The sequence below is a fragment of the Nomascus leucogenys genome, chromosome 4, assembly GCF_006542625.1.
Source record: "Nomascus leucogenys isolate Asia chromosome 4, Asia_NLE_v1, whole genome shotgun sequence".
Classification (NCBI taxonomy): domain Eukaryota; kingdom Metazoa; phylum Chordata; class Mammalia; order Primates; family Hylobatidae; genus Nomascus; species Nomascus leucogenys.
In genome coordinates, this window is record NC_044384.1 from 85,568,197 (window position 1) to 85,588,901 (window position 20,705).

The 20,705-nt window shown below is 54.9% G+C and overlaps 1 protein-coding gene across 2 annotated transcripts; it reads left to right on the plus strand.

Moving 5' to 3' along the window:
- The first annotated feature begins 1,575 nt into the window (after positions 1-1,575).
- On the plus strand, positions 1,576-19,791 carry SART1 (spliceosome associated factor 1, recruiter of U4/U6.U5 tri-snRNP). Of its 2 annotated transcripts, none has more exons than XM_030811240.1 (20): positions 1,576-1,974; positions 3,949-4,006; positions 4,391-4,446; positions 4,942-5,068; positions 5,192-5,297; positions 5,554-5,631; positions 5,746-5,845; positions 5,935-6,077; positions 6,209-6,415; positions 7,118-7,242; positions 7,340-7,455; positions 7,549-7,691; positions 16,428-16,601; positions 16,690-16,800; positions 17,030-17,117; positions 17,585-17,675; positions 17,786-17,921; positions 18,587-18,676; positions 18,778-18,899; positions 18,986-19,196. In XM_030811240.1, the coding sequence occupies exons 1-20, from the start codon at positions 1,662-1,664 to the stop codon at positions 19,002-19,004; spliced, it is 2,403 nt and encodes an 800-aa protein (XP_030667100.1). In that variant the 5' UTR covers positions 1,576-1,661; the 3' UTR covers positions 19,005-19,196. The 2 variants fall into 2 exon arrangements, with proteins under 2 accessions (XP_030667100.1, XP_030667101.1); XM_030811241.1 differs by having other exon boundaries at positions 1,715-1,974; positions 4,901-5,068; positions 18,986-19,791.
- The last annotated feature ends 914 nt before the right edge of the window (positions 19,792-20,705 follow it).

Consider the following 20,705-nt stretch of genomic DNA (forward strand, 5'->3'; position numbering starts at 1 on the left):
CACTCAGCACACACAGCCCCTTCTCTGCTCCAGAGGAGTGGGGACATCTCGAAGAGCAAGAGCTGTGACTTCTCCACCCCATCTCCAATGTATATGTTGGGTCCTATACATTCAAGCATGAATAAGATGGAATGACTCCTGCCTCTGAGGACGCCCAGTGAACGGGAGAGGGGGTGGATCCTTAAATGGGTGCATGCAACATATCCTAACACATGCTGAGTTGCGCCACACAGGGAGCCACAGACTCAGCAACCATTGGGTGTGGGGGGGGGGGGGCGGTTTCAGGAGAGATTGGGATTGTGTGCACTGGGCTTTTTTTTTTTAAAGACGGAGTCTCGCTCTGTCAACAGGCTGGAGTGCAATGGTGTGATCTCGACTCACTGCAACCTCTGCCTCCCAGGTTCAAGCGATTCTCCTGCCTCAGCCTCCTGAGTAGCTAGGACTACAGGCGTGCACCACCACACCTGGCTAATTTTTGTATTTTTAGTAGAGACGGGGTTTCTCCATTTTGGTCAGGCTGGTCTTGAACTCCTGACCTCATGATCCACCCGCCTCGGCCTCCCTAAGTGCTGGGATTACAGGCGTGAGCCACCGCGCCCGGCCTGCGCTGGGGTTTTAAGTCCCAGTAGTTAAGTTAGGGCTGCTCTCCTCAAGAAAAAAACTCATACACACAGATGTGCCACATTTTGCATTAAATTTCAGGGGTTCCACGGATACACTGACGCCCATGTGGAGCTCCTTAACAGTCTTCACATGGAGCACGGGTCTTAAAAATCCAATCCAGGGCCAGGCGCAGTGGCGCATGCCTGTAATCTCAGCACTTTGGGAGGCCAAGGCGGGTGGATACCCTGAGCTCAGCAGTTCGAGACCAGCCTGGCCAACATAGTGACCCCACCCCCGGCCCCTCACCAACCATCTACAAAAAAATACAAAAGTTAAAGGGGCGTGGTAGCGTACGCTCGTAGTCCCAGCTACTGGGAAGGCTGAGGTGGGAGGCTCACTTGAGCCCAGGAGGTCGAGGCTGCAGTGCGCTGTGATCGCGCCACTGCACTCCAGCCTGAGCAACAGAGTGAGATCCTATCTCAAGGGAAAAAACAAAACAAAGCAGGGAACGTGGGAAGGAAGCGTTCCCTGACGATACTGGTTATAGCGGGTCTGAAGCTGGGCTGTGGAACTGGAAATCTCGGGAAAACAACACCCGTTGGAGCCACGACCCTAGGAGTCCACTAAGCGAGCGCCCATTGTAGGAGGGAGGTGTCTACAGAAAGACCGTGAGGTAGTGAACACCCCGTTGCCGGTGAAGTGCAAGCGCAGGGAGGCCGGGGAGGAACTTCCAGCCACGAAGACACTGGCTTAATGGGCTCTAAGTCCTTCCAGTTCTGGGATCCCACCTCCGGGTAAATTCCGCTTCCCTTGAGGAGCGCATGCGCAATGGCACCACTGGTTCAAAGAGCCCACCCGACCCGAGACCGCGCGAAGGTGCAGTCGAACGCTGATCCCGGACTTCCCATGAGCCTCTGGGGCAGGCTCCAAGGCGAGCGACGGAAGCAGCCGCTCTTAGTTTCCGGCAACACGACAGCGGCTGCCGAGCGACCCGGAAGTATTCCCATTTTGCGTTGTCTGGGCTCGGCAGCGGCCGGGCTCGGAGTGGACGTGCCACTATGGGGTCGTCCAAGAAGCATCGCGGAGAGAAGGAGGCGGCCGGGACGACGGCGGCGGCCGGCACCGGGGGCGCCACGGAGCAGCCGCCGCGGCACCGGGAACACAAAAAACACAAGCACCGGAGTGGCGGCAGTGGCGGTAGCGGTGGCGAACGACGGAAGCGGAGCCGGGAACGCGGGGGCGAGCGCGGGAGCGGGCGGCGCGGGGCCGAAGCTGAGGCCCGGAGCAGCACGCACGGGCGGGAGCGCAGCCAGGCAGAGCCCTCGGAGCGGCGCGTGAAGCGGGAGAAGCGCGATGACGGCTACGAGGCCGGTGAGGAGGCGGGGCCTGCGCAGGGGGCGGGTCGGGCAGGGGTCCCGGAAAGCGTGGGTCTGGGTGTGCGCGCAGTGTCAGCGAAGCTCTCCAGGCCAGGAAACCCCTAAGCTGTCTATCAACTCTATTAAATAGTCTTTCTACGGGATCCCTTGAGCCCAGGAGTTAGAGGCTGCAGTGAGCTGCGGTCCCGCCAGTGTACTCCAGCCTGGGCAACAAAGCGAGACTCTGTCTCGAAAAGAAAAAAGTCTTTCTACGATTGTTTGGGATTAGAGGTTGACTTTCTCCACTTAGCTCCTTGAGAACAGAGGGCTTCTGTTTTCCTCAGTTGTCTGGTACAGTCAGATTCTCAATAAATATGTTGAATGAGTGAATGAAGTAGTGTCAGCATATACAGAGGCAAGAAAAACCTGGTATTGGACGAATCGTGTAGGGCGCATGGTAGAGAAATGAGGGAGTAAGATAGGCAAGGATGTGAACACAAAGGACCCTGTACTGTAGGCTCTGTCAAGAACTGAAGATTGTCTTGAGGATAGTAGGGAGCCATGGATGTGAGTTGAGGAGTGAGTTGCTCAGATCCGTATTTTGTAAACATCACTGGATTGAGAACTTAGTCAAAGGTAGTCAGGACTGGAGACCAGGAAACCAGGAGGGCTATAGGCCAGGCGAGGGCTGATGGTGGCCTGCACCAAGGCAGCAACAGTAGGATTGAGAGAAGTGGACAGGTTGGAGAGGTGTTTTGGAGGAGGAATGAACAGAACTCAGCACTTGTATGAGGGTGGGAAGAAGGAATGGAGGATGACTCCTTGAATTTTGGCTTGAGCAGCTAGATAGGTGATGGGTGTCATTTCTACTGAAATTGAGGAGTAGGGAAGAGAAGCAGATTTGGAGCGGGGGTAGGGGGGAGATAATTCACTTTTGGGGTTGTCAAGGTTGATGGTAATGGGGAAATCCAGAGTTTGGACTGGATAAGGCCATTGGGAGTCAGTGTCTGGGTGGCCAGTGAAGCCCCTGAAAGAATGTGACATGAGAAGGAGGAGTCAGGACTAGAACCTGAGAAATACCCTGTTAGTAGTAGGCAGAGAAAGATGTTACCAAAAAAACGAGACAGTAACCAAAAAGGCAGGAAAACCTTTGTGTCATAGGAACTTTGGAAAGAGAGTATTGTTAGAAGGAGGGAATGATCAGCAGTCCCACATACCACAGGAGGTCAAGCAAAACCAGAACCGAAAAGAACCCATTAGATTTAGAAACAAGGAGGCTGGTGACCTTGGGGAGCCTGGAGAGGTTGGGGTCCAGGGCCCAGGTGGAGAGAGAAGCCTTTAAGATAAAGGAGAAGGTAGGATGCGGGATGGGAATGCAGGAAAGGAAGAGTTGCTTTTTTGTTTTGTTTTTTTTTGAGACAAAGTCTTGCTCTGTTGCCCAGGCTAGAGTGCAGTGGCACGATCTCAGCTTGCTGCAAGCTCTGCCTCCTGGGTTCAAGCAATTCTCCTACCTCAGCCTCCCGAGTATCTGGGAGTACAGGTGTGCACCACCGCACCTGGCTAATTTTTATATTTTTAGTTGAGACAGGGTTTCACCATCTTGGCCAGGCTGTTCTCAAACTTCTGACCTCGTGATCCATCTGCCTCGGCCTCCTAAAGTGCTGGGATTACAGGCATGACCCACCATACCCGGCCCAGACCTTGTCTCTTAAAAAAAATGAAAGAAAAAAGTAGAGGGCAGAGTGGTGACTGCAGCAGTTTGGATGTTTTGGGTCAGGAAAGGAAGGTGCGCAGAAGAGGCAGGGCTCTGAGACGACTCGGGCAGAGGAGCTGCTGGGGAGCTTGGGTGGAGGAAGCTGCTGTTTTCTGGTGTTTCAGCAGGCCCAGGTGCTGGTGCGGGGCCCTCATCTTTGATCCTGCAGCTGGAGCCAACGATGCTGGATTCTTGGCCCTGTGTTCAGCTCCTGAGCCGTGCTTCTTCTTGTTCCAGCTGCCAACTCCAAAACTAGCTCAGGCGATGCCTCCTCACTCAGCATCGAGGAGACTAAGTGAGTACTGTCTCCCTTGTTTCTACTTTGTTTTTCTAAGAGAAGTGGCTCTGGGGCCAGCACGGGGGAGGCTTTCTCACATGAAAGTTGTGCTAATAGGAGTTGGAAAGATTGTTTAAATCATCTTAGCCAACAGTTGAGTTATAGAAGAGAAAACTAAAACCTAAGAGTAAGGTGGCATTCACTGGTTAGACGCAGACCAGGCTGGCGCCCATGTTTCCTGCTTTGGAGGCCAGGGCCCGTCCCGGTGTCCTAGGCTGCCTGGAGCAGACTGTGTGTTTGGGACCACTCACTCCCACCCTGTTTCTCCTCCTGTCTGTCTGGAAATGCACATGGCGCCCTGTGTCTTCGATAGCCCCTAACACTTGCATGTCTTGTTCTCAGTAAACTCCGGGCAAAGTTGGGGCTGAAACCCTTGGAGGTTAATGCCATCAAGAAGGGTGAGTATGGGGCTGAGGATAGGGTTTGGGGGAAAGAGGCCACCTGAAGGGATCTTTGAAGAAGGTGGGGTTAGAGGGCAGGTTCAGCACCATTTAGTGGTCTTACACGTGCATATTTGCCGGAAGGCACGAGGTCCCTCCTTGCTGCTCTCTGAGTTGGAGCCGTGGCCGTCGCATACTCACTCTGGCTGTGAGGAGTTGTTAGATGGACTGGAAGATGTGCACACTTGCTGCAGACTGGGCTGTGCAGGGTGGGTTTGTTGTTTTTCTTTAAAGCACGATTTGAGGGACTTTGGAAGCCACAGAGGGTCCTGTCGTGCTGCATGGGTTGGCCAGGAGTGTGGGGACGAAGTGGGAGCAGGGAGGTGAAGGATTGTTCCTTCCTGTCCTGACCCCTTCTGGCCCCCTGAGCTGGAAGGGGGCAGGGTGAGTGGCTCCCTCCTCTCCCCACCAGCCATGGGCGGGCATAGCCTCACGTCTGGGCCCTCCTTCCAGAGGCGGGCACCAAGGAGGAGCCCGTGACAGCTGATGTCATCAACCCTATGGCCTTGCGACAGCGAGAGGAGCTGCGGGAGAAGCTGGCGGCTGCCAAGGAGAAGCGCCTGCTGAACCAAAAGCTGGGGTGAGGGGTCCTGGCCAGGGCAGGCAAAGGAAGGGCTGGGGATGCCACCATCCTTGGCTGCCTCTTGAGTGGGGTGGGGAGCAGGAGCTGGGCTCCTTGAGCATCACTTTCTCTCCTCTTCAGGAAGATAAAGACCCTAGGAGAGGATGATCCCTGGCTGGATGACACTGCAGCCTGGATCGAGAGGAGCCGGCAGCTGCAGAAGGAGAAGGACCTGGCAGAGAAGAGGGTGAGCACCTGGGCAGCATGGGGTGGTTGCCTAGTGCTTCTGGTGGCCTGACTGGGCACTGAGGCAGGGGCCGACCCCAGAGAGGTGAGACAGGGCTCGGAGAGGGGAAGGGCCGTGGTCGGTAGCATCCACTTTGGATTCTCAGCAGCTTTCCTGCAAGGCCTGCCCTTTTTGCATTCCGCTTGGTAGAGCCCTGAGTGTTTTCTGGTGATGCTGAGTGGCCTGAGGTCCTAGGTCACCCCTCCCTGTCCCATAGGCCAAGTTACTGGAGGAGATGGACCAAGAGTTTGGTGTCAGCACTCTGGTGGAGGAGGAGTTCGGGCAGAGGCGGCAGGTGAGGCTGCAGCAGCCAGGGCGGGTGGTGCAGGGGGCATTGGTGACCTTGCTACTGGAATCCCGAGGTTGGGTGCGTGGAGGGAGGTTCCTGACTTGCCGATTCTTCCCTTAGGACCTGTACAGTGCCCGGGACCTGCAGGGCCTCACCGTGGAGCATGCCATTGATTCCTTCCGAGAAGGGGAGACCATGATTCTCACCCTCAAGGACAAAGGTGATGCGAGCTGGGTGCCCTGGGTGGAGGCACAGCCTCTGCTGAGTTGCGGACAAGTGTGAATGGCCACTGCTCTGTGCTGCCCCCAGGTGTGCTGCAGGAGGAAGAGGACGTGCTGGTGAACGTGAACCTGGTGGATAAGGAGCGGGCAGAGAAAAATGTGGAGCTGCGGAAGAAGAAGCCTGACTACCTGCCCTATGCCGAGGACGAGAGCGTGGACGACCTGGCGCAGGCACGGCCCGGGCAGGCTGGGCAGCGGGGGCTGGGGCGGAGAATGTTGGGAATGGGGGCTCTGAGGAGGTGGTGGCTCAGTGGCTTTTCAGGAGCCAGCCTGGGTCCCAACCTGTACCTCTTGCCTTGCAGCAAAAACCTCGCTCTATCCTGTCCAAGTATGACGAAGAGCTTGAGGGGGAACGGCCGCATTCCTTCCGCTTGGAGCAGGGCGGCACGGCCGATGGCCTGCGGGAGCGGGAGCTGGAGGAGATCCGGGCCAAGCTGCGGCTGCAGGCTCAGTCCCTGAGCACGGTGGGGCCCCGGCTGGCCTCCGAATACCTCACGCCTGAGGAGATGGTGAGCCCTCTTGCGCCTTATACTCGGGGTCACGATTCTCCCTCCCCGCCAGGGCTCCTGCACTGCCTGCAGGCACTGAGAAGAGAGGGCGAGTATTTGTGTTCACAAAGCGCTTGGCCTCATGGGCGAGCAGTAAATGGCAACCCGGGGAGGCACCAGGTGTGGACGGGTCAGGGCTGCTGAGCCAGATGGGCCCCAGTCTGTTTCGGCTCTGCCATGCTGCCAGCTCATGCCTTGGGTAAGCCATTTAACTGTGAGCCTGGGGCGCCCCATCTGGAGTGGCAGTGACAGGAGCCGCCTCCTGAGGTTGCTGTGAGGATGAGTGACAGCGTGGGTGAGGGGTGACTGGAAAGGTGTGCATAGATTCTGTCCGCAGAGTGACTGTGTGAGCGTGAGGTAGACAGCTGGTGCGGTAGGCGTCTTGCTCAGTGGGTAAGAGCAGGACTCTGGAGCCAGACTGCCCAGCTCTCCCACCTAGGAGCTGGGCAACCTTGGGGAAGATACTTAACCTCTCTGTGCCCCGGTTTCCCTAGCTCACCAGTGGAGTGGAGATAGTAACCACCCACGTGTTGCTCATATGTGGGAAGCGCTCAGGACAGTGGCTAGCACAGAGGGACACCAAAGAAGCATTCACCCTCGAGGGCTTGTGGCGGCCTGCCTTTCTGTTGCCCCTGCCCCATGTCTCGCCCTTCTTCCCCTCAGGTGACCTTTAAAAAGACCAAGCGGAGGGTGAAGAAAATCCGCAAGAAGGAGAAGGAGGTAGTAGTGCGGGCGGATGACTTGCTGCCTCTCGGGGACCAGACTCAGGATGGGGACTTTGGTTCCAGGTGGGCTTGGACACAGTGGTGGGGCGAGAGGTTTGGGCTGGGGTGGCCTGGGGTGGCCTGGGGGCCGGTGCTCACCAGAGAGGCCTCTTTCCCTCAGACTGCGGGGACGGGGTCGCCGCCGAGTGTCTGAGGTGGAGGAGGAGAAGGAGCCCGTGCCTCAGCCCCTGCCGTCGGATGACACCCGAGTGGAGAACATGGACATCAGTGATGAGGGTGAGGGCCCGGCCAGGGGGTGGGAAGGGGCAGGGACAGGAGCCCTGGGTTGGAGGAGATGGTCTGAGCAGGCATCCCCTGTGTTTCCCCCAGAGGAAGGTGGAGCTCCACCCCTGGGGTCCCCGCAGGTGCTGGAGGAGGACGAGGCAGAGCTGGAGCTGCAGAAGCAGCTGGAGAAGGGACGCCGGCTGCGACAGTTACAGCAGCTACAGGAGCTACGAGACAGTGGCGAGAAGGTGAGGCTGGGCATGGGCAGGCCTAGGGCTACCAGTGCGTCGGCAGTCACCTGTCCTCACGAGCACCTGTGTCATAGGCGATAGCCACATTCCTGTCTGAAGCCTCCTTTCCATTTGGTTTTTGTTTTCTGGGGTTTTTTTTTTTTTTTTTTTTTTTTTGAGACAGAGTTTCACGCTATCGCCCAGGCTGGAATGCAGTGGCGCGGCCTCGGCTCACTGCAACCTCCACCTCCCAGGTTCAAGTGATTCTCATTCCTCAGCCTCCCGAGTAGCTGGGATTACAGGCGCCTGCCACCAGACCCTGCTAATTTTTGTATTTTTAGTAGAGACGGTGTTTCACCATGTTGGCCAGGCTGGTCTCCAACTCCTGACCTCATGATCTGCCTACCTCTGCCTCCGAAAATGCTAAAATTACAGGTGTGTGCCACCGCGCCCAGCCCTCTTTTCTGTTTAAAGTCATGTTTTGCAAAAATTTTTAGATGCCTGCTTTAGTAGGGGATCCTTTCCTCGCCTCTCTCTTCTGTGCATGTTTGTTGAATGCCTGCTGTGAGTAGTGCATTGTTCTCGGGCCGAGAAGGTCATTGGTGAATAGGACAGCCATGGGGCCCTGCACTCATGGAGCTGGCTGTCTAGAGTGTGTGGGGGAGAGTGTGGGGAGCAGCAGTGATTTTGTGAATGCAGGAACGGTAATTTCTGATGGTGATGGGAGCTGGGCACTCGGTAAACCAAGATAATGTGCTGGGGGTTGCGATCTTAGACGGGAGACTGCATGGAAGACCTTTCCAAGGTACTAGTTCAGCTGAGACTTGAGTCACACAGAGGAGCCAGCCTTGCGGGGGGTTAGGGGTGGCAGCCCCAGGCTGGCGTTTAGGCAGTAGACCAACCAGCAGGTGTCTCAGGAGAAGCGACCTTAGAGTGCCTGAGGGCCAGGGAGGCTGGAGCAGAGCGGAGAGTGAGGGGGTGGTGTCAGCTGAGATGGAGAGGTCGGGGCCAACACGGGGAGCCTTGAGCCCATGGTCGTCGCTGCCCCACAGGCACAGTGGGCCGGGCACTGCTCACATGCTCTGTGTTTGTTGATTCATTCCATCCTCCCAGCAACACCCTATGAGGAAGGTTCTGTCACCTCCATCATTCCAGAGGCCACACTTTTAGCCCTACCCCACGCTTCTCACCTAGGAAGAAGCCAAGAGAGGGTGTCCAGGAGAGGGAGGAAGGGAGGGAAGCTTCTGATACTACTGGGAGGCAAAGTGGGGACAGCTGCAGCGGATTCAGGACCTGGAGGACCCGGGACTTCAGGAAGTGAGGGCTGAACCCGGAACGGAGGCCAGGCTTACTGTTGAAGGGCTGGAGAGGACGTATTTGAGGTTTAAGGGCATATGGTCTCTGTCAGGCACCTTGGATGCTCTGCTGTTATAGGGAAAACAGCCAAGACAGTCTGTAAGTGAGTGGGCATGGCTGGGTCCCAGTAACACTTTATTTCTAAGAACAGGTGGTGGGACATAGTTTGCCTGGCCTGGGTCTGAAAAGGAACAGAGAAATGGGGCGATAGGCTGACAGGGCTGTTTTATGACTGAAATGAACATAAGGGTTTCTAGCCCCATGGATCTAAGCCTGCCTGCACATTAGACTCACCTAGGAGGTCGTTTTTGTTGTTGTTTTAAGAAACAAGGTTTCGCTCTGTTGCCCAGGTCGATTGCAGTGGTGCGATCATAGTTCACTGCAGCCTTGAACTCCCGGGCTCAAGGTATCCTCCTGTCTCAGGCTCTCAAGTAGCTGAGACCACAGGCATGCGCCTGTGGGTCTCAGTATGTTGCCCAGGCTGATCTCAAATTCCTGAGCTCAAACAATCCTCTCGCCTCCACCTCCCAAAATGCTGGGGTTACAGGCATGAGCCACCAGGCCCAGTCTAGCCTAGAAAGTTTTTGTTCTTGTTGTTTTTGTTGTTGTTGTTTGAGACGGAGTCTCGCTCTGTCACCAGGCTGGAGTGCAGTGGCGCGAACTTGGCTCAGTGCAACCTCCACCTCCTGGGCTCAAGCAGTTCTCCTGCCTCAGCCTCCTGAGTAGCTGGAACTACAGGTGTGTGCCACCACGCCCAGCTGATTTTTTTTTTTTTTTTTTTTTTTTTGAGATGGAGTCTTGCTCTGTCCCAGGCTGGAGTGCAGTGGCGCAATCTCGCTCACTGCAGCTCCGCCTCCGGTCACGCCATTCTCCTGCCTCAGCCTCCCGAGTAGCTGGGACTACAGGCGCCCGCCAACACGCCCGGCTAATTTTTTGTATTTTTAGTAGAGACGAGGTTTCACCGTGTTAGCCAGGATGGTCTCGATCTCCTGACCTCGTGATCCGCCCGCCTCGGCCTCCCAAAGTGCTGGATTACAGGCTTGAGCCACCGCGCCCGGCCTATTATTTTTTTTTTTGAGACGGAGTCTCGCTCTGTCGCCCAGGCTGGAGCGCAGTGGCGTAATCTCGGCTCACCGCAAGCTCCGCCTCCCGGGTTCACGCCATTCTCCTGCCTCAGCCTCTCCGAGTAGCTGGGACTACAGGCGCCCGCCAACATGCCCGGCTAATTTTTTGTATTTTTAGTAGAGACGGGGTTTCACCGTGGTCTCGATCTCCTGACCTCGTGATCCGCCCGCCTCAGCCTCCCAAAGTGCTGGGATTACAAGCGTGAGCCACCGCGCCCGGCAGATTTTTGCATTTTTTAGAAGAAACAGGGTTTCACCATGTTGGTCAGGCTGGTCTCAAACTGCTCACCTTGTGATCCACCCGCCTCAGCCTCCCAAAGTGCTGGGATTATAGGCATGAACCACCACACCCGGCCACCTAGAAGGTTTTTTAAACATATGAGCCACACCCCACACACTGTGCAGGCAAAAAAGTGGAAAGCCTATCACAGTGAACACCTTTGTCCTCTAGAGTGAGTAATTATGAACATTGTTACAGTTCTTTTCTTTCTCTTCTTTTTTTCCTGACCACTGCTAGTTGCAGATATCATGACATTGCATCCTTAACGACTTCAGCAGGCATCTGGCGAAATCAGGGCCTTCTCCCGCATAGCCACACTGCCCTAACAAGCCCATAAATGCTATAAAACAGCAGCTTGCATGCCCAGATTTTCCAGTTATCCCCCAAAATGTCTTTTTAATTTTTTGTTGTAAGCAGCATCCAATCAAGTCTCCCACCCGCAAAGGAGCCTTTTCTGACTAATGGAGATTCTAGAGTATGTGGGAGAGACAAATTTATGATGGAAGAAGAAAAAGATTTTGGCAGGCAGTGGTGGGGCCTAGAGTACAAGTGGAGGGTGGACTTGAGTGAAGCCAGCTCATGTCATCATTTATTTCGGGAGGGAAGGTGGGGAGGACACAGCAACTGTGGGTGACCTTGTTTAGGGGAAGTCAGGGCAGCCATACCCGATTGTTCTGGTGTTTTCCAGTGAAGAGGTGGCAGGGGTGGCGGTGCGAAGAGACAGGAGATGCTGTTCTGGAGAGTGGAGGGCAGATACACCATGGAGAAGAGCAGGCCTGCCGGGCAGCGTGGATGGTGGGATTCATGAGGGATTCATGAGCTGAGGAGGGGGATGGTGGGATTAATGAGCTGCTGAGGAGGGGGTGGTGGGATTCATGAGCTGAGGAGGGGGATGGTGGGATTCATGAGCTGAGGAGGGGGATGGTGGGATTCATGAGCTGAGGAGGGGATGGTGGGATTAATGCCCTGAAGCAGTGGATTGTGGGATTGAGGATTGGGTTTTCTAGGGAGGAGGGACAAGGCAGTTAAGGGTTTCACAAAGGAGAGGTTCTGCTGATTTCCCCCGAGTCTAAACTGGGTAATGAGGGACATAACAGAGAATGATGGGTGTGAGGACAGGGCCTGGAGTTGTGATGTGGTTGAAGAATTACTGGATTGAAGTGGTTATTTTTAGTGTTTTTTTTGTTTGTTTGTTTGTTTTTTTGAGGTGGAGTTTTGCTTTGTTCCCCAGGCTGGAGTGCAGTGGCGCGATCTCTGTTCACTGCAAGCTCCGCCTCCCGAGTTCACACCATTCTCCTGCCTCAGCCTCCCAAGTAGCTGGGACTACAGGCGCCCGCCACCACGCCTGGCTAATTTTTTGTATTTTTTAGTAGAGACGGGGTTTCACTGTATTAGCCAGGATGGTCTCGATCTCCTGACTTCGTGATCCACCCACCTTGGCCTCCCAAAGTGCTGGGATTACAGGCATAAGCCACCGCGCCTGGCCTGGGTTGAAGTTAATACAGTCAATGAGCTAGAAAGACAGGATGGAGAGGACAGAAAGGATCCTTGAAACTGAGGAGTTGTTTTGTTTTGTGACAGTGTCTTACTTTGTCACCCAGGCTGGGGTGCAGTGGCTCTATCTCGGCTCACTGCAATCTCCACCTCCCTAAATGTGCTCTGTCCACATACAGTCATTGGGGGTTAGGGCTTCCCCATATGAATTTAGGGGGTACACAATTCCTAGATAGGACAATATATTATCAAGATGTCCATCTCATGTAGTTCATTTCTAGGTTAAATGCAATTCCAGTAAAAATCCCAATAGGGATTGTTTTGGAAGCTGGCAAACTGATTCTGAAATTGGATAAAGTAGGGGCATTGTGGCAGTGTGGGATTGCATAAGGATATACTAATAGTACAGAGAGACCCGACAGAGGGGCCCCGAGACGGAATCGTGTCCCAGTGGGAAGAGACGCTCATCAGTGCAGCGAGTGGGTGTGGGACAGTCCGTTATCTATTTGGGGAGAAAATGAAATTGGGTTTGTACCTCACACCTTGCAGATAGATTAAGAACTTCAAAGTAAAAACTTAACATTTTGGAATCAAATTAAGGAAATTACATTTATAACTTTTTGGTAGAAAAGATTTTTTAAGTTGTTAACATAGCCAAGGCAGGTGAATTGCTTGAGGCCAGGAATTTGAGGCCAGCCTGGGCAACATAGCAAGACCCCCCACCCCACCAACCCCATCTCTAAAAATGTTTTTTTAATTAGCTGGGCATGGTGGCATGTGTCTGAAGCCTCGGCTACGCTGGAGGCTAAGGCAGGAGGATTGCTTGAATCTAGGAGTTCGAGGTTATAGTCAGCTATGATTGGACCACTGTACTCCAGCCTGGGTGATAGAACAAGATCCTGTGTCAAAAAAAACAAGAAACCCATAGGTTCCATGGGTGAGTTTCTTCAAGAAACCATGAAGAAAAAAGTGAACATGTAACTACATAGAAATTGAGAACATGGCCAGGTGCGATGGCTCACGCCTGTAATCCCAGCACTTTGGGAGGCCAAGGCAGGCGGATCACAAGGTCAGGAGATGAGACCATCCTGGCTAACACAGTGAAACCCCGTCTCTACTAAAAAAAAAAAAATACAAAAAAAAATTAGCCGGACGTGGTGGCGGGCACCTGTAGTCCCAGCTACTCGGGAGGCTGAGGCAGGAGAATGGTGTGAACCCGGGAGGCAGAGCTTGCAGTCAGCCGAGATCGCGCCATTGCACTCCAGCCTGGGCGACAGAGCGAGACTCCGTCTCAAAAAAAAAAAAAACATTGAGAATGTAAGTTTTTTTTTGTTTGTTTTTGTTTTTTTTTACAAAACATCATGAAGAATATAAAAAGGCAGACCAAAAAGAAGATATTTGCCCATATATACAACCAAGAATGGGTTGGTGTCAAGAGTATACAAACACAAATCAACAAAACAGAAAAATAGGCGAAAGGTGTAGATAAGACAGGCAGTTCACAGAAGAGAAAGCCAAACTGACCAGGAAATACCCGGTGAATCCAGCTTCAGGAGGGATCACGGAAAGGTGAGCCAAAATGGTGAGGCACCTGCCACCCGCCAACAATTCCGCAGAAAGGTCCAAGCCTGACAGTAGCGAGTAGGAGTAAAGGACATGGAGCGGCCAGAATCCTCGGCCACGCTGCTCACAGCCATGGGCAGGAGTCTAATCAGACAAGAGAGGGAATGTGTGTGTGCCTGGGGCCCACCCCCACACCTCTCCCAAGTGTGTCCACGTGCACCAGGAGACATTGTCAGTGGGCCCGCAGCCGCAGTACTTCTGACAAAAGTCCATCCTCAGTGGGCTAGAGAGCCAGATCAAGGAGCATCCAGCTCACGGGCTGTGATTCCATAGTGGAAACTGATGAGCTACAGCCGTGTGCATCAGGGTTACTCTCGGAGGCACAGATTTTTTTACAAAACAAATCATAGAAGAGTCATACAGTGTGACTCAGGTTATAGAATAATTAATACACAACAAAATAACCGTTCAGGGGCAGGTCCTTATGTGCCAAAGTCATGACCATGGATGGCGAGGGGACACTCAGGTCTGGGCAGGGTGTTAGTGATGCCGCCCCAGCCCCAGGCAGAGGGACATGGGTGTGTGTTTAGTTACTGTTTTAAAAACTATCAGCGGCCGGGTGCGGTGACTCACGCCTGTAATCCCAGCACTTTGGGAGGCCAAGGGGGGTGGATCACAAGATCAGGAGATTGAGACCATCCTGGCTAACATGGTGAAACCCCCTCTCTACTAAAAATACAAAAAAAAAAAAAAAAATTAGCTGAGCATGGTGGTGCATGCCTGTAATCCCAGCTACTCAGGAGGCTGAGGCAGGAGAATCACTTGAACCCAAGAGGCGGAGGTTGCAGTGAGCCAAGATCGTGCCACTTCACTCCAGCCTGGCTAACAGCGAGACTCTGTCTCAAAAAAAAAAAACAAAAAAACAAAAAAACGTATCAACCGGGTGTGGTGGTTCACGCCTGTAATCCCAGCACTTTGGGAGGCTGAGGTGAGTGGATCACTTGAAGTTGGTTTTGGGACCAGCCTGGGAAACATGGTGAAACCCTGTCTCTACTAAAAATACAAAAATCAGCTAGTTGTGGAGGTGTGCACCTGTAGTCCCAGCTACTTAGGGGGCTGAGGCAGGAGGATCACTTGAACCTGGGAGGTGGAGGTTGCAGTGAGCCGAGATCATGCCATTACACTCCAGCATGGGTGACAGAGTGAGATGGTCTCAATAAATAAATAGCATATGATGCATTAGATATACCTCCTTTTATGTTTACAATGTTCATTAAAACATAAATGTTCCTGGCCAGGCACAGTGGCTCACTTCTGTAATCCCAGCACTTTGGGAGGCCAAGGTGGCCAGATCACGAGGTCAGGAGATGGAGACCATCCTGGCTAGTACAGTGAAACCCCGTCTGTACTAAAAAAAAAATACAAAAAAATTAGCCGGGCGTGGTGGCGGGTGCCTGTGGTTCCAGCTACTCGGGAGGCTGAGGCAGGAAAATGGCGTGAACCCGGGAGGTGGAGCTTACAGTGAGCGGAGATCACGCCACTGCACTCCAGCCTGGGCGACAAAGCGAGACTCTATCTCAAAAAGAAACAAAAATTAGAAAAGAAAAAAAATGTTCCTGGATGTCCTGGAAGATTTTTTTTTTTTTTTTTTTTTGAGACAGTATTGCTCTGTTGCCCAGGCTTGAGTGCAGTGGCAAGATCACAGCTCACCATAGCCTCGACCTCCAGGCTCAAGCGATCCTCCCACCCCAGCCTCCCAAGTAGCTGAGACTACAGGCATACACCACCATGCCTGGTTGATCTTTGTATTTTTTGTAGAGACTGTGCTTCACCTTATTGCCCAGGCTGGTCTCGAACTCCTGGGCTCAAGTGATCCTCCAGCCTCAGCCTCCCAAAGTGCTAGGATTATAGATGTGAGCAACCACCCGGTCCCTGGAAGAATTTATTTATTTATTTATTTTGAGACGGGGTTTCACTCTGTTGCCCACTATTTTGAGTGCAGTGGTGTGATCTTGGCAGCCTTGATCTCCCGAGCTCAAGCAATCCTCCCACCTCAGCCTCCCCAGTAGCTGGACTATGGGCGTGTGCGACCACAATGGCTAATTTTTATATTTTTTGTAGAGATGGGATTTGGGTATGTTGCCCAAGCTGGTCTCGATCTCCCGAACTCAAGCAATCCACCCGCCTCAGAAGATTTTTTTAAAAAATGAATGTAATAGAAAATGAAAGAGGGGTGCAGAAGTGGACATAGTGACTTGAACCTTCACTGAGGAGTGAAGACTTCGCTGTCTGGGCTGCGGGGTTGAGGGAGAAGTTTTTTAAAGAGGGGAGATAGTGGGTAATCGTTGTGTGTGGCTGGACATCTGCAACAGGAGGGAAAGCAGAGGGTGCTGGTGCCCGTGTAGGGGTCGCTGGATTCAGTGCTGGCAGCACGAGTGAGTTCTCTTCCCGTGTCACGGAACCTGCTTTCTTGGTGAAGCAGGAAGCGAGAAGCTGGACCGTGAGAAGTCAAAAGAGTGGGCCACCTCACCACTGTGTGGGTTCTAGAAGTGCTGTCTACAGAGTCCTGAAACTGGAGTTTGTCAGGGGAGGGGCGGGTGGCAGGAGGGACCCTGGAGGAAGGAGTTTGATGCTGAGGTAGTGTGCGAGGGGCTTTGGAGGGGGATTGGCACAGGCCTGGTCAGGAAGGCCCTGTAGGATGTTGGGTGTTCATTCAAACCCATTGACCGGTTTGGAGCAGAAGAGTGACCCCAGTGAAAGAGGTGCAGAGTGGAGTCAGGAGGCAGAGTGGAGTCAGGAGGCAGACAGCAGCTGGGCCTGCATGGGCTGTGGGCGTGGCCTGTCTTGCTGCTGCCAGGGAGGATCCTTGGGTTCCTGGGTCTCCATGGCATCACCCCAGAAACTGCTGGGTTTGCCCACAGCCGCTCCCTCCCCCAGGTGGTGGAGATTGTGAAGAAGCTGGAGTCTTGCCAGCGGGGCTGGGAGGAAGATGAGGATCCCGAGCGGAAGGGGGCCATTGTGTTCAACGCCACGTCCGAGTTCTGCCGCACCTTGGGGGAGATCCCTACTTACGGGCTGGCTGGCAATCGCGAGGAACAGGAGGAGCTCATGGTGCGTCTGGGGCGGCCCTGCTCTCTGCTTCCCTCGGCTGGGTGGGCCGGCTGGGGGCTGGGGCCGACCCTGGTCTTTTGTGCACCAGGACTTTGAACGGGATGAGGAGCGTTCAGCCAACGGTGGCTCCGAATCTGACGGGGAGGAGAACATCGGCTGGAGCACAGTGAACCTGGATGAGGAGAAGCAGCAGCAGGATGTGAGGGCCACGCCGCTGGGGGGTGGGCGTCGGGGGGTGCTCAAGCTGGAGGTGAGCACCAGCCTCAGCCTCCTCATGCAGAGTGGGCTCTGCAGACCTCCCAGGGCGATCTGAGGAGTAAATGAGGAAATTAAATGTGGAGGCCTGGTGCCTGGCGGGTGGTGACCAGTGGGTGGGGCTGAGAGGAGCCAGTATGGCCTGCTAACCACCCCCGCCATGTGTCCCCTAGTTCTCTGCCTCCTCCACCACCATCCTGGACGAGGAACCGATCGTGAATAGGGGGCTGGCAGCTGCCCTGCTCCTGTGTCAGAACAAAGGTAGGGAGCTCAGGGCAGCCATGACTTGGGTGGGCCTGGGTACTGTGGCAGGTGCAGGCAGGGCCCCCTCCGGTCCCCTCTGCTGCCCCTTTTTCTCAGTCTCAATGCTGGAGCCAGCTGCCCGGCCCAGAGCCACTCCTTCCCCTCCACCGTGGCATCTGTCCGTCTGTTCTGCCTTTGAGGCTTCACACCTGCCCCGGGAAGGAGAGAGGAGTTGAAACTGTTTCAGCTGTGGCACGGAGAGCCCTGGTGTTAGGACCCCAGCCCTGCCATTTCCCTGGCCAGTGGCCCTTGGCAAGGGGCTCATTTGGCAAGGGGCATCTTTGCTTTGCCTGTAGAACCGGCCTGATGGCTTTCCAGAGGCAAGGAAAGAGAGATGCCCCCGCAGTGCCTGCTCTGCCTTCTCAGGCGGCCCTGGAGCTGCGGCTCTCAAGGGGTTGGGAGTCTCACAACTCCTCCGTCCCTAGGGCTGCTGGAGACCACAGTGCAGAAGGTGGCCCGGGTGAAGGCCCCCAACAAGTCGCTGCCCTCAGCCGTATACTGCATCGAGGATAAGATGTGAGTGTGGCGGGGCATGTGCAGGGCTGAGGGGCCTGTGCCAGCTCGGAGCTGTGGGACCACAGCAGGCGGCAACTCCTCACACTAAGGCCCCCTCTGTCTCGGGCCAGGGCCATCGATGACAAGTACAGCCGGAGGGAGGAGTACCGAGGCTTTACACAGGACTTCAAGGAGAAGGACGGCTACAAACCCGACGTTAAGATCGAATACGTGGACGAGACAGGCCGGAAACTCACACCCAAGGAGGTGAGCAGGGCCTTTTGCAGGCGGAGGCCTGGCCTGCCACAGGGAGGCCAAGCCCAGGGCCATGCAATGTCCAAGGGTCCTGGCTCCACCAGCCTCTGGCTGGGGGCCTGGTGAAGTGCCACGGATGGGGAGGGGGCCCTCAGGGCCGAGGAGGGCTGAGCCTCAGTTTGTCTCTAGTGGGCACAGCAGTCCCTTCACAGGCTTGGCAGGAGGGTCAGACAGGTACCCTGGACCTCTGCCCTCCTGTCCTCACCTGCATGAGCTCTTCACTGGCTTTCCTGGCCCGCAGGGCCATTCCGGCGTCCAGGCCCTTCCAGCACTCTCGTAGGCTGCCCAACCCTCCTGCCCCACCACTCAGCTGCCCCCATGCTCTCTGGGGTTTGTCTCGCCCCAGCCCCAGCGTCCAGGCCCAGCCCCTGCGTGGCAGGTCTCCAGGTTCCCTGCCACCATGGCAGCACATCCACTAGCCAAGCTGGTCTCCCGGCCTCTGCTGGGGCCCTGCAGGGTCCCAGGGTCTGTGCTCTTTTCCCATCCCCTTCCCACTGCACCCTAGGCCTGGCATTGGGGTGAATCAACACCTGCCCTGTTGTTATACACCTTGTGGGCACAGGTGGCTCCGGCCCCACCCAGGGCCCTGCAGCTCCCCTCATAACCTGCGTCCCCAGGCTTTCCGGCAGCTGTCCCACCGCTTCCATGGCAAGGGCTCAGGCAAGATGAAGACAGAGCGGCGGATGAAGAAGCTGGACGAGGAGGCGGTGGGTGCCCTTGGGGATGTGGGGGGCCTGCGCCTGCCTGGCAGGGGTGGCTGGTGTGTGGGGCCTGCTGCAGCCCTTGCTGAGTGGCTCTGACTCTGCAGCTCCTGAAGAAGATGAGCTCCAGCGACACGCCCCTGGGTACCGTGGCCCTGCTCCAGGAGAAGCAGAAGGCTCAGAAGACCCCCTACATTGTGCTCAGCGGCAGCGGCAAGAGCATGAATGCGTGAGTGGCTGGGGGCTGGTAGGGTAGGGTGGGGTGGCGTGGCCTGTGCCCCCTCTGCAGCCTCACTCCCCTGTTCTTCTCTGCAGGAACACCATCACCAAGTGACAGCGCCCTCCCTCCCCGGCCCTGCCTCAACCTTCATATTAAATAAAGCTCCCTCCTTATTTTTTCCTCCCTGGTCATGGTACGGATTCCAGGGTTAGATCGTTGGTTGGGTGTGGCACAGAGTCTGGCTCCTGCTAGGTGAGACCCGGCCATCAAATGACACACACAACTAAATGACGGAAGAGAGAGCGAGCCCGGGTCCTCTAAGGCTCCTTCCTTCTCCCCTGGCTGTCGGTTACACCTCTGCAGGGCCGATTCTCTGACAGAAAGTGGAAGGCGGTTTTAGAAACTCGTCACCCTGCTCTCTCCTGGCCTCAGGGGCTGGACAGGTCACTGTCCTGTAATCTCTCCTGGTCAGAGAGCCCAGGACTGCCCATCCTGGTGGGCTGGGGATTGGGCTTTGGGTAGGGCACAGGTGCCACCTTCTGTCCTGGCTGTCCTGTGCCACCCTGGTCTGTCTAGAGGAGTGAAACTCCCAGGGTTGGGCTGGGAGTATTTGGTGCACGCGGTGTGGAGAGGGCTGAGCCCAGTGCCTCCTGGGAGACTTGCCCCATGTGCAGTGACCCAGAAAGATGGAACTCCTTGGCCTGAACTCTGTGATAGAGCGTGACCGAGCTGCTGGGGGACATGTGAGCCTCAAATCCATAGATGGCCACCTTGGGTGCCCAGGACACTGGTGCCCGGCCCCACGTACACCCACATACTTCCCAGATGGCTCCCACATTTTAAGATTTTAAAAATGAAACCAAAAAATAAATTGAGGAAAACTGTAAACTTTAAAGAATAATCAGCTGGGTGCAGTGGCTCACGCTTGTAATCACAGCACTTTAGGAGGCTGAGGCAGGAGGATCGTTTGAGTCCAGGAGTTTGAGACCAACCTGAGTAACATGGCAAAACCCCATCTCTACCAAAAATACGAAGATTAGCCAGGCGTGGTGGTGAGTGCCTGTAGTCCCAGCTACTTGGGATGCTTAGGTGGGAGGATTGCTTGAACCCGGGAGACACAGGCTGCAGTGGGCCCTGATTGAGCCACTGCGCTGCAGCCTGGGTGACAGACCCTGTCTCAAAAAAATTTTTTTAAATTTAAAATAATCTTGGGGTGAGAAAACTGTAGAGGTGCAAAACCCAATAGCCTGAAAATGCACGGTTGGCCCTGATGCCATTGCTTTTGTGCAGCTAAAGCTGCAGGGCTGTCTTAGCCTGAAAATGCATGGTTGGTGCTGACACCATCACTTCTGCGCGTCCGGAGCTGCAGGGCTGAGTCTTCGGGTACCCTTCCTTGAGCTCTGTATTCTCTGTAGTTTGACGTCTGACTCGATTCTATTTTCACCTTGGTTGCTTCCTTGGCTTCCTCAGGAAGGGTGTCCTGGGGTGTCTAGGCTGGGACTAGGACTTGGGGCAGTCACAGTCTGTTTCTCTCAAAAGCCTAGGAGGAGGCTGGGAACAGTGGCACACGCCTCCTGTAATCCCAGCACTCTGGGAGGCTGAGGTGGGTGGATCTCTTGAGGCCAAGAGTTCGAGACCAGCCTGGCCAACATGGTAAAACCCCGTCTTGACTAAAAATACAAACAAAAATTAACATGGCATGATAGTGAGTGCCTGTAATCCCACCTACTCAGTAGAATCGCTGGAGCCCAGGAGGTGGAGGTTACAGTGAGCCGAGATGGTGCCACTGCACTCCAGCCTGGGCAACAGAGCGAG